This window comes from Equus quagga, chromosome 3 (assembly GCF_021613505.1).
Source record: "Equus quagga isolate Etosha38 chromosome 3, UCLA_HA_Equagga_1.0, whole genome shotgun sequence".
Classification (NCBI taxonomy): Eukaryota; Metazoa; Chordata; class Mammalia; order Perissodactyla; family Equidae; genus Equus; species Equus quagga.
The window spans coordinates 74,833,135-74,846,912 of record NC_060269.1 but is presented as its reverse complement, the minus strand read 5'-3'; the positions used below and the strand labels follow the sequence as shown (position 1 = coordinate 74,846,912).

General features: G+C 36.7%; 1 protein-coding gene across 2 annotated transcripts in view; it reads right to left on the bottom strand.

The window, feature by feature from the left end:
• The window catches only part of PPP3CA (protein phosphatase 3 catalytic subunit alpha), a 282,357-nt gene that overhangs the window by 22,572 nt on the left and 246,007 nt on the right, over window positions 1-13,778 (bottom strand). For both annotated transcript variants that reach the window (XM_046656313.1, XM_046656314.1), the window contains exons 9-10: window positions 13,179-13,304; window positions 10,978-11,052 (exon numbers count right to left, since the gene is read on the bottom strand). In XM_046656313.1, the coding sequence (XP_046512269.1) occupies window positions 10,978-11,052; window positions 13,179-13,304 (201 nt within the window). The remainder of the gene's footprint in view (window positions 1-10,977; window positions 11,053-13,178; window positions 13,305-13,778) is intronic.

Below are 13,778 nucleotides of genomic sequence, written 5' to 3'. Positions count from 1 at the left end.
TGTAATCAAGATCACAATTAATAGTAGTACATAATTGCGCTAGATAACATAAATGTATGATAAATGTTTACAAATATTTAAAAAGCATAGAAATAAAATTTTATTGGCATGCATTCCTTGATAGGGATGGGAAGAAGGTTACACTGCCTTGATTAAGGAGATTTCCTAGACACTGAGTTTGTCCGACATCTCCCTGTTTAGTATTCCAGTGCCAAACATCTCAAGGCAATGTTCATAGTGATTACACCTGGGGAGAACTTTGTCTTTCTGTTAAGATGGGAGAAGGGCAGTTGAGAAAGAGAAGGTGGTAAAGAAAAAGCTGCAAGGAGGCCTGCAGCCTCCACAGGCTGATCACTTTCAGAGAAGAGGACATATGGAAGCTGAGGATGTGAAAATGCATTCCCTCAAAACTCCTCTTGAAACGTCTTTGCGTAACCCCAGGAGTGCAAATATTCTGGCCCAAAGGCTGCTGCTCTACCAAGAACTGAATTCCTTAGTTTCTAGAGTTGATAGCTGTTGGAAGATCTCCCTGACTAGCCATAACTTGGGAATCCTGTGTCATGCATTTAGGGTCAGTGCTGGTTAAATCTAGTCCAAAGAGATTGCTAGGAGCTGCCGATCACAAGATAGCAGTATGTATGCTTACGGAGGTTACGATACCAGGCAGAGGAAAAACCTTCTGGATAACAAATTTTATGAATCGCTGTAAAAATTCACCTTTTTGAGGATTACAACCTAAAATGTTTGGAATACCTTTCTAGTTTTGATTCTAGCTCTACCATATTACAATAGATGACAAAATTGGGACATAATGGCTACACACTTCAAATCATTCCAAACCACATATTCTGAATTTCTTCCATATGTGTTTTAGCTCAACTAAAATCTCAGCAAGTAACAGAACCTACCATAGTGTGATATTTGGCATAAGGCTATTCTGTCTTCTATCCCATTTTGAAAGCAACAGAAGATCCTTTAAAATATATTTTTTAAATAAAAATTCTCTCCTGTGTAATGGATTTTAAGAAATGCCAGTATAGCCTAGACTGTTTTTTCCTCACTTCCCTCGTCATAAAACACAACTGAATTCTTTGGACAGGAAGTCTTAGAAACGCACAGACTACTCCCAAATGTCAAATAACTGTCATTATTTGGTTATCTTCCTATGTAGTCAAACATTACTTTCATTTACAAGTTCTAATTTGATTCCATGGACTTTTGTTCTCTGAGACACTGTGTTCCATCTGTTCAATGACTCCTCAGTAGAGTCACAGAAATTGGCTATAAACATAATTCCAACTTGTGTAAAAATGAAAGACTTTAACATAGATTAGGAAGCTTCTATTGATTTTTCAAGAAACTATCACATATTTGGCCTAGGCCTTACAAAGGACATCTCAGTTTATTTATATTTACCAAAGAAGAAACTAATAGCACATGATATCCTACTTGGATTACTTCTTTATCATGACAGAAACACATCAATTTTATAAACTGACAAGTGAAAATAAAAGTAAAATGAAATAAAATAACAAATGTCAAGTTAATAAAGTAGATTTATTGTCTAAATGAGAAACAATCATAATGCTCAGATTTTTAATCTATCAAGGATTATTCTGGATATAGATGAGGATACAGCAGTTAAAAAAGGTATTTATTAAGGACCTAATTGTACATACCTGCTAAATGATGGAAGAATGCATTCAGACTAGAACTTAATTCTGGACTCTTATAGATTTATAAATTTATCAAATACTAGACTGATATTTAAATGTTATCTCTGAAATTATACAAATTGAAGGGAAGAAATCGACAAATATGATAAAATATTATGTTTGATTGTCCCACGTGTTACACTCTAGATAGAAAGTTAACTGAGTACCATGTGACAGAACAATAAAAAGCAGACTGAAAGAAGTAATGCAGCCCCTTCATGTGACAGAAGAGGAGGGCTGGGGCACCGGCATGCACTGAGCTCATCTGAAACAGTCACTCAAAGGTGTCCTGATGCTATTCAAGACCTAGGCAGAGTGTTCTGTCAGCACATGGGGGATGCAGTGAGGTTTTGCCCAGGAAGGAGACAGGCATACGAGCATCAGGTTCTGGCCAATGATCGGTGCACAGGCATGCCCAGGCATCTGACAGAGGCAGGAGGCTGCCCATGTCACGAGACTTCAACATCACCTAAATATATACAATCCTATCAGGGGAAAGGGATACGCCAATCCAAAATGTACTGGTCGGCCACTGAGGCAGAGTAAAGAAGAGAAGCTGAGGCAAACATCTGAAACATCTAGGGAAGAACTGTCCCGAGGCCAAGGACCTTCAAGTGTTCTGGCTCTACTGCAAGGCTTCAGATCACAAAAACCTGGCTCGTCCCCTCTTTTAAGACATATGAAGAAGCTGGCATCTGAGAGGCAGAACAGAACACTGAGGAGGAACTTGTGCTCTGGAGTCAACGACCGAGGTTTGAGTCCAGCTCCTCCACTGACTAGATATGCTACCTTGGGCACATCACTGAGCTTCTTTAAGTCTCGCCTTCCTCAACTATAAAGTGAGGAATGTTCTAAGTGCCTTATTTGCACTATTTCACAGAATCCACTCGACAACCACATGAGGAGGTACTGTCAGTCTCCACTGTCCTTTGTTTGCCTAAGTCAACAGCTGGAAAGTGGTGACCCAGAGCCAGGGTTCGTTCCAGTAGCAGGCTAACTGGTCTTCGTGGGCAGGCGGAAGAATTAAATAAGGAATGTGTTCATTCATTCTCAGCATTCAACAAATGCACGTGCCAGGCACTGTGCTCCCTGCTAAAGCATGTAGCACAGACCTCTGGTACCTGATAAGCACGTACTCAAAAATGTTTGCTATTACTATTAAGAAGGAGGAAATGTTTGTGCAGAAGTGAACATTCCAGTTCCCCTATCAGTTACATTTCTCACTGTAAACTAAAAGATTGATTGTGTGGTCTTCATTAACATCAAACTGCTAAGTTGGGACCTCAGCTGTGTTTTGCGACAACCAGGCTAAAGGCTGGACCCCAGATGATGGTAAATTCACCAGGGGAGAATGCTAGCAGCCAGGATGCTGCTGGCTTTGCTTTGAGAAAAGAACGGACCACTCGAAAAAGAGGCTGACCAAAGAGAATCAAGACTTCTATTTCTAGAGTTCTGAGAAACACTGGGAGAAAAGTTTTATAGCTTCTTACAAGCTACAAGTAAAGATGAACGAGTAAAACAGATTTTTAGCAAAGTGAAAATAAACCTCTTTATAGAAAACACTTTAAAATTTAAATTTTCTGAGCCTTTATTAAACTTTTTCATAGCCTTTGAACCTGCCATCAGAGATCAAACCATTAATCTAAAGAGAATGTTTTTCAAACTCTGCACTCACAACAACTCTGTCTGCAGTTGTTGACTGATTATTGTCACGTAAGGACAATCTTCAGGCTGAGAACTTGGACCCAGAAAATGCTTTAGCATAAAGAGAATCGTGAAAGTTCTGCCAAAAATTCCAGACAAATATGTCTTATTGTCTTATGGTATCAATTTGCCACAAGCTGACATTACTCACCATAATTCCCTCTGTGAAGAAGGCTTTGTTCATGCTAATTACCTCAACCTGTTTGTGAGAAGTGAAGGTTTTCTAAAATATAGAGACATGCGTATACACAAAATCTTTGTCTTCATTGAGGAAAGAGAGTTCTCTACTTTAACGCTTTTCAAAGAAAGAATACATTAAGGTTTATAGAACACACGCTTATTTCCCTTCTTATTATGCAACATGGATTTCCTTCTAAAACAAATTTTATAATACATTTAATTGAAGTGTATGCTTAGATATAATAGCTAATGCTTAGTCAACGTCATCATTATTTAAAGGAAGGCGCTGATGCTAAAAAATCAATGATTTTAAAAACTGTGTAAAAATATTATATATGTGTATAATCCATGTATCTATGGAAATACAGTATAAAATCTGGAGTATTTTCTAGAGCCTTATTTTACTGTGAGTATAATATTATGGCCATTAGAAGATGGTATCCAACTAATTAGCTATAATAGGGATATGGCTGTTTTTTTAACATTTAATTTTTTCTGCAAAGTCTGCACTTTCATGCAGTGTGAAAATTACACCAGGTAATAAAGAAACACATTTGTGCAAAATCATGGTAGTATAATAAGAAGAGAAAGCAGTACTTTTGATGCCTCTATTACTGTATCATTTTAATGAGTTACTTAAAAGGATTTTAATTATTGTAATCAAATATGATGAGCAAGACTTGATGATACTGATTAAAATATGATGGCGAACCAGGCACCTTGTGTAATCGTTGGGGCCCCAAAACGTCAGCAGCCATAAATAGGATGGGAATTTATACCCCACTACCTAGAGATGCCCCTGCATGTTTTAGACATGTTTTAATTTTAATGATATACTGGATATAACGATTTGTTTCCTTTTTATGGCATAACCACAATGAAAAAAAGCAGTTACCTGTACTATAAAGTGCACAAAGCACAGAGGATACATTTATTGTGACAAAAATGACTTAGCTTCAAATTACACACTATTACAGGTAATTGAAAAAAGTATAAACCAAGAAGATATTAACAAAAGTCTCAAAAGAAATTACAAAGCTTTTTACAAATCACTGAATAATCTTTCTTTTTTACATCTTCCTTTTCACTTCCCCAATTACATCATGAAAACTCAGTTATTAGAAAAAGATAAGAGAACTTAAAACTGGTACACTGATATTCATCTTTGCATATAACTTCCTGAAAAATTACATGGATTTCTCATATGGCCATACTTTCTAAAGCAGCAGAATACATAAAGTGTTTTTCGTTTCCTTATTAGGAGTAGAAGAGGACAAGAAAGATGTCCTCTATGTTTCCTCCTTCAGTTATCAAATATTTTCTCTCAATTCATGCTCCCTCCCCAGCCCTCTGAATCCTCTGTAAGACCAGCAGGTGCAAGATTAGGCTCTTGTGAGAGAAGCTCAGCCTGATGAAGGCAAACACCATGTGTGTGTTTGCTGTTGAACACACAGAAAAGGTATTTCATGAATAAATATTTTTACATAGAAAGAAAAATATATAAAATAAAATAGAAATATAATATTAAACTTGAGGTACTCTGAATTTTATTTTCTTTTTTGGCCTTTTTTTAATGATGTCAATTTTCTTTTTATGCTATTATAAAAATAAAATTTTGTTGTTCGCCTCTTTTCAATAATTTGATATCCGACAACCAGAGTTATGGCCCTAATATTTCATTTTCTGGCCAGACTTACATCTCACAGTAATTTTTCTGCACTGGGTGCAAATATTTTTCAACAGCTGCTGCCTGAACCGCTGCACAGCCCTGGTTCTGGCACGCTCCCTGCTCACGCCTTCTTTCTCTGCTACTTGGTTGTCTCTCTTCCTCAGCTTCATGGAGAAGGGTCAACTTTAAGGATCAGTCCTCAATTTTCTTGTATTTCCTTCCACATCAGCAATTTCAGAGGCGTGTTTCACTCTTAATAGGTTCAATTGTGACTTTTAACTCCAAGCCTCTGTCACCAGCCCAGATTTAGTTCCCAATTTCCAGGACCCATTCCCAAATCTGCCTGGACACCTCCAGAGTCACGTGTATCACTTTTACTCAAACTCTTGTCTGTAACTGAAATTGCCTTTCTCCTGAAACTGAGTTTCCCCATAAATGTTATCATCTTCCCACGCACCAAGGTAAGAACCACCCAAATCAACCTTTGTTTCCTTTGCCCCTTCTCCAGGCCCCACTGATTCTGCAGTTTAAGTATCTGGACAGCCCTTTGGAGCAGCTCCCTTTTTACTTTATTCTTAACACTATCATTGTTCAGACCTAGTTACCTCAATTTTGAGACACTTTATTAAGCTCCTAAATTATACCTGTCATCATGTTTTACTCAGTTTCCCGGCACTTTTCCAACCTTGGAAAAAGTTATTTGCTTTTTCTCAAATATTGCTTCTATTATGTGACTCCTCTGCTTACCAACTACAGGTTATACCTGAGTGCTGACAGAACAAGAATCAGACTGTCACTGTGCTCCTCAGAGCTCTGTTTTGTATGTCTACACATTTCTTTCTATTTCTTATATTGAAATGTAATATTTTCACTCTATACTGTCAATTATTACAGGACATACAAGTTTTTTTCAGGTTGGGTACCTGAAATATAGGATGCTAAAATGAGTTGCTCAGAAATGACAATAATTACAGAACCAGGAAGAGGTCGAAATTAATGGCTCTTAGTACACATGCTGCCAGATGGATAAAGCGGAGGGGCGGGGTTTAAGATGAAATTTATCTTGAACATTCATCATAACAATAAATACAGTTTTGATAGAAAAAAATATGACCAAACCTTTATAGAGGTATTCCTCAAGGACCAATGAGATGCCAGGCTAGTCCCACTAATTCCCAACTTTGCACTTTTAAAAGTTGGGAATGACTTTTAAAAGCTAGACAGAAAGAAGTAGGGAGATACTCTGGAACCTGTGATATTAGATATCAAGAATTATCTAATAATTCAAAGCAGATGACGGCAGATAATTTTCCTGTATACAATTTAGATGGTTTTGTAGAGGCATGCAAGAAACTGCTCTGATCCCATATTCAGTGACTAGCCTGTGGTTAACATTAGAATAAGGCAAAAATGTGGATAAAGGATAAGAGTTCTACCATGTGGTTTGCTCTTTAGATGAAAGCAGAGACATAAATTCCAATTTAATATTACGTCTTTCCAGTGCAGCCTGAAACTGTATTTGGCTTGAAATGTAGTTTTATTATTTTTTCTTTCCCTTCTTATTCTACAGGATTTCGGTTTCACCTCCACAATTCTTTCTTTTTAGCCAGACTTATCACATATTATAGTCTCAAACAAAATTTGTGTGTCTGTGTGTGTGTGTTTGTGTGTGTATATGTGATCTCAGAGTCTAAGATTTTAGGACCTAAAAGAAAGTTCCAAATAAATAAATATTTCTAAGACATGAAATTGCCGTTAGGTTTCTAATGCTTACCGCTATTGCAGACTTCCTTATTAGGATAATTAACAATAAGGAAACCTTTGTGGTGCAGATTGCTTGATTTCTGTCAGCTTTTTCCCCTACTTTGGGATCACTTAGTAATCCTTGGTCTGAAATGAGTCTTCTTCATTAAGGAGAATTAACTATCAAATGAGGTACATCTACTTGGATTTCCTCCTTCTCTAAAATGTTCTGGTAGATAACAACCCCAAATTGAAACCAGACTATCATTTTGTCATCCAAAATCAGAAGAGGAAACAGGAAACAAAGACCCCAATACATAAGAATTAGATCCTCAAAAGACATTCATTGGCATCAGACTGCTTTAAAACTTTTACAAGGTAACAGAAGTTTTGTATTTTATTTTCAACATAAAAGAACCACAAACCAATTCAGAATAGCAACCTTCCTCTAGCTAGGCTATCAGATTCCTTGATTTGTAAGGCAGAAGCTAAGGAGGAGAGATTCATGACGTGCTGTGCAGCCAGCAGAAGCCCAGGGGAGCCAGAGGACTTCTGTCTCTCAGATACTCCTACATTTTTAACACGATGAAACACTTACAATGTCTTGGAGTAAACTAAGGTTAAAGAAATTGAATTAAACTGTTTTATTTGCATTTATTTGACTTTTATGGCCCCTATTTCTTTATTTTATAGTATATTTAATAGAACAAACTAAAGTATATTACGTTTAGTTATTAGTGTTGTCTTGTTAAAAAAAAAAAAAAGCATCATGCTGTTTCAAAGAAAAAGATTTCCAGCATTGTAATCACTGGTTGTGGAAAGTTCAACAGGCTGACAAGCAGCCGGGCGTTAGTGTGAATCCAGGCTCTGTGGCTTCCCCAGCTGCGAGGCTGCACGTTCTAACCTCACCTCAGCAAGTCTCAGTCGCTTCCTGTGTCAAACAGGGATGATCACAGCACCTGGATCAACAGGCTGTTCTGACGTCAGAGATGATGTAAGGCATCTGGTAAATTTATATATATATACACACACTTAAAATGAATGACAGTTAATAATTAGAAATTTTTGTTGGTTGAAAGGTAAAATTAGTGAAGAGTTAATACATATAAACGACTGAGAATGATGCCTAACATCCCAGTGTTAGCTGCTGTCATCATCATCATCATTAAATGGTAAAGGGGAGCTGACAGAACCTGAAGGAAAAGAAGCAAAATTAATCCCATACCTCTCTTTCCTCAAGGAAATGAGAAGAATCCCTATTTGCTAGAGACTTTATACACACTAAGAAGTCAGCCTGATACGATGAAAAGATAGTCATGGATTATAAAGGCCCTATTACTCTCTCTGACTTTTCAGTTGACACTGGATTTGGAACAAAATATTGAGAGGGGCTTGATAAATGACTCATGAAGAGATGCCCTCCCCCCTTGGAATAACCAGCAGTTTGAGGAAGAGCTTTGATTCAGTCCTCTGACGTCTTCCCTTCCTGCTTTCTTTCACCCCTGTGGCCCACCAGCCCAGGAGCCTGGCAGGCAGAGCAGAGGGCCTGCCCCCAGAGCACGTGCCTGCAGGAGGGGAGGGTGGGAGGACCGGGAACTTCATCTGAAGGTTGAAATAATTTTACCAAAAAACAAAGAAACTATGTTCTCAATAAACTCTAGTCCCAAAGAGAGTCAAAGAATTCTGGGAAGTTTTACAAGTTGTTCTTTGAGCACCTTTGAAGAAATCCATAGTTTTTGTGTCGTGTTAAATAAAGCACTAAAGAACACTTCTGATTGTTTACTCTGAAATGTATAATATCCTAAGTTAAACATACTTTTAATTAATACTTTTATTTCTGACATTTTCTTTTTTTTCCTTAGAGGTCATATTTATGAGATTTGAGCTAAAACCATTTAAGCATCATAGAGTGAGATTTCAGAGGTCTGCTTAGAAAGAAAAATTCTTCCAAATGCTTTGAAAAGGACATGCACTCCTATAGTTGGAATTAACAGGCTTAAAAGCAATTGCTGATGGGCAGAGCACATGAATTGGAACTAATTATTTTAAAGCAGAGTAAATCACAAAATACATCCTTTCATGTAAGTGACTGAGAGGATGGGTACAGAGAACTCACTCTACGTGAGGTAAACACTGAGTCAGTCTTGGTAACGTTCAGCCGTGCAGGAGCACCGTCTGTTGAAGTGTGCAGGCATTTCTGGCTACAGCAGCTGGCACATAGCAGGCACTCAGTATGTGTTTGCTGAGCAAACGGATACATGTGTCATTACAAACCTCTGCAGGTCTGCTTATGCTATACAACATGCTACATTTTTATTATCTGGTCTAAATTATAATTATTGGCTCATGAACTTGACTATGATAGAGATTTGTTAACATAGGAGTATCGCTTTATTAATGCTAATTAACTTTCTTTTGAGGAATAAAAGGATCATAGTGAAAGACAGCTATTGAAAATGTTTGTTGACTTTTAAGATGTAGATTCCATCAGATTAGTATTCTTCCTTTAGAAAAAAAGTCTCTGCCAAGGGAAATACTCTCTCTTAAATGATATCACTATCCTCAGAAAAGAATCTGGATAAAGCACAAAATATCCACTGATCTCCTGATATTTCAAAATAGATCAATATATTTACTTAAGTAAATCCTTGCAACTATTCTTGAGCTAACTGTAACCTAGTAGAAGTTTATATATATTTAGACATATACACATATATATATATTTTTTTCTTTCTTCCCTAGATTGAACATCCCCTTGCTGTGTGATATATGACTAAAGAATAGTATATGGAGACAAGTAACGAAGACAACAGAAGTTGTGAAAAGGAGAAAAACGAGATGGTGGCAGTAACTGTACACTTTAAATTTACCCTAAGCACATAGACTCCATTTACATGAGTGTATAGATGCCTTTATTTTACTTTTGCCCGCAGCATTGGGTATTTTGCATTTATAAATGTGACCTGTATTAAACCCAAGTAAGCACTAAATCATGCTGTTCAGATACTAACTTTCAGAAAGGGCCACATTCTCTTTTCCTTTTACTGAAGCGCAATTTTTAAAGGTAAAAATCTTATCATTTTAAATTTGCCACAATATCTAGTTTCCCCTGCCACCTTCCCCGTTTATTTTATCATTTGTCTTCTTCTCTTGATACTATCTGTTCACACAGCAGTCTCTCCAGCCAGACTGCAGCTTCATCAAGTCGCAGGTGTACTGCAGCTGAGAATCCTGAGCGCCCCCGAGGACTCATTATTTAGGAGAGTGACGGTTTAGGGGAGTGAAGGTTGCTCATGCACTTTCCTCCTCTAACTCTATTTTTGTTAGTTTCCATTCATTTTGGGGTGCTTTTTTTAAGACCCAGAGTAATTTTTTTCTCTCCATCTTTACCCTCATGGATCTTTGTCTCTTATAGATAAAGTGTCTTCTTCAAGGATAACGAATACCAAATAGTATCTTAAAAAACAACAATCACAGCATATTCACTACTTCTCATTACAGGTATGAAGAAATATTAGGATTGATAGAAACACCAACATATCAATGTGTAAATATCTTCTGTTATCACAGACAGCAAAATTTGAATAACCGACAGGAATAACCTCACTAAAGCGCACTTTTAAAAGTTACTCAGTAAATGGTAACATCTGCTAGAAAAGAAAGGATGACTTTTTTTTTTTATCAAGGAGAAAAAAAGTTACTTAGCAATGTGAGCTATCGAAAGATGGTTATTAACATTGTTCACTATTTCAACAATGTTTTCAGGGTAATGGAAAAATTCTCTCATGGTTTTTCTTTCTTATATTTCTTCAAAGTAAATAGAAAATATAATAATATCTTTCATCCTCAATAGGATGTTATGATTTAAACATAATGCAAATCTTAGAATTTATTCTTAGGGTTACCTAGGAGATGCCAAGTAATTACCTGGCAAATAGCAATCAGCGCAAAGACTAAGCCTCTTACCATCAAATCCGTCCTCTTCTGACCCTAGTTCATCATCTGAGCAGATGTTGAGGACATTTACCAGCATCTCAGTCACTGAAAAGAAAAAGGAAAGAAAGAAAAAAAAGTCCAGATTTTCTGTTATAACCTTAATTATCACTCTGGCATTGTGAATGAGCAAGCTCAGCAAATACATTTCTTACCTATATTGTATAGAGAATCTCCTGCAAAGTAGTTTCTATTAAATCCAGACTATAAAAAAGATAACAGGCTTTGTGATTCTATGCACACTTCATGTTTATAGAATTATTAGCTCATGCCTATGAAATCTAATGGTAACAGTTACTAGTTGTAGGTCAACCGATAATGGACAAATCAAATATGTGAATGAAGTATAAATCTATGAAGGAGAAAATGGTCACTTTAGAATTTTAATTTATTTGCACACTGATGCTGCTAGATCTAGCACAGATTGCCCATTTCTATTCACCGGGACTAAGTGAACGCTGGGTCTCTTTTTTATTTTTTTAACCCCTGGAGAACCTAGCACAGTGACAGGCATGTGGTTTTGTGCTTAATAAAAACTGCTGATTGATGAACTAATATATTTGTAGTAGTTTTGAGAATACTGATTTAAAAAATGAATGTGTTGATAGATATATCATTAAATTGTAAATAAAGCACAGGTACGTTTACAAGAAATTCATTTGAGTAAAGAGATTACAATAGGACTACATAAACGTGTTGTAAGGAGAAAATTCGTACTGCATCACTTTTACACTAAGGGGCATGCTATTCACATCTGACATCTATCACGAATGTGCAAAGAAGCCTGTCCACTATTTCTTCAAGAGCTATTTTTTAAAATCAATGTTTTTCTAGAATGGAAGGTATAGGATAAAGAGTAAAACTGCAGCAGAGCCAATGTTCATCTAGAGCTTCAGTTTAATTACAACAGTGATTTATGCATATACGCAAATACATTAATATGTTCTTTTAGAATAGATGTTCAAATCTGAGTAATGACTGCGAACAACCCAACTGAAGGGTGTTCAGAGTGGCCAGGAGTTGTCAGCATTCGCACTGCTTCTGTTTCCAAAGAAGCAACAGGTGACATGAACACATGCCACGACCCGCCAGGAGCAAGACAGCACAAACACTTATCAGACTGCCAAAATGTGCTTTTGACTTGTTTTAGAATCCAAAGGGAAGATTTTTTCATCGAAATTCATAACTTCCTGGTTTAATCATGTGGGGGCATTTAAAGGAAAAAAAAAAGAAATATTGTAGGAAAATAAATATTACATATATTAATATGTTACATATATTTATTAATATAAATAAAAATATTTCAGAAAAATGTGTACCTTTTCTCTAACCACCCCCTCAGGACATCATTTCCTGAAAGACGCGCAAACTCTCATCTGTGTAACAGTGTCCGCTCACTTCCCAAGCGACATGAGAGGTGACGCGCGAGGAATGGCCCAGTCTGTCACAGTAGGCCTCCTAACTAAAAGCTCAAGCTCAGTGGGTGAAGGCCTTTCCTTGAAAGTTTGGCTGAGGTTTAGGTCAAAATATAAAAACAAAACAAAGAAAGAAAGAAGGAAGGAAAGAAACGCCCAATTCTTCTGGAAAACTGGGGCAAGTTAATAGGCATCTTTAAAATGTAAATTTGTCTCACCTTGTAATACACTAATTGCCGCTATATTTGTCATGAACTGTTCTTTGCCGGACACATTGTCTTTCAAAATGCTGTAGCCATTAATCACTATCATACAATGATCATTTTTAACATCAGAGAGGTGATTTCGGAAAGCATGGCCATCTTAACCTTTGAATTTGGCAGTCAGTTTGTAAAATAAAACAGCACTTTTGAATTATAATACAAAGGGGTAAGAAAAAAGGTAGCCATTACAGCTTGAAGCCAGTTAAAACTTCATATCTGTTATTTTTAAAAGAGTTCTATTACTCTAACGAGATTATATAAATTCTTCTAATATACCTCATTTCTTTGGTTCCCTCTTAACTCACTCTTTGCATTTTGTTAATACAACAGACAGTGACACACTTTCAAATCCCTTCTCTCCTGGTGCAGCCTGTGAGTTTCACTGGTAAGGCCAAGCGCTTCTCCTTCCGAGTGTTTCATGGGGAAAACGGCCGCATCTCCTCTCCCTCCCGCCTGAATCATTTTATTAGGACCTTCTCAGGACTCCACCACACACCTTTCTCCCCAACAAATGGCAGGGACCAAGTGAAAACATCCATGAAGTTTGGAAGCCAGTATGGGTGAGGAGAACAGTTGAACTGCCGGATATTCATGACGTTGTTCTCATACTTCAAGACTGCAGCTGAAAACGACAAAAAGAAGGATGTTAGATTCACAAGCACGCATTTCTGCTTCTACACATGGCTTCAGTTGATCAAGAATATTCAACTCTCTGACTTAAGTTCCAAAACATCAAGGCAAATAGCTTAATCAGTCATGAATGTTTATACTACTTATGGCCTTAAACTTCATTTGGTGGAATATGTAACTGCACAACATATGAATACTAAACGTGAATGGCATTATAATTTGGCAAATATTTATACAAAATAGTTAATTAAATGTCTGTCAGAAATTAGATCAAGCTCCTCTTGCAGCCAACAACATTCTAGTCTTAATATATGATGATACTAATAAAAGTGACATAACTAAGTTAGTCTGAAATAATTTAATAATCTCCTCAAATATTTGAATAGAATTTCTATTTCTTTTAAAAAGCACTTTTTTCCAGTAGACTTGATAATAGTTGTAGAAAACAGTTTAAAATTAGATTGTG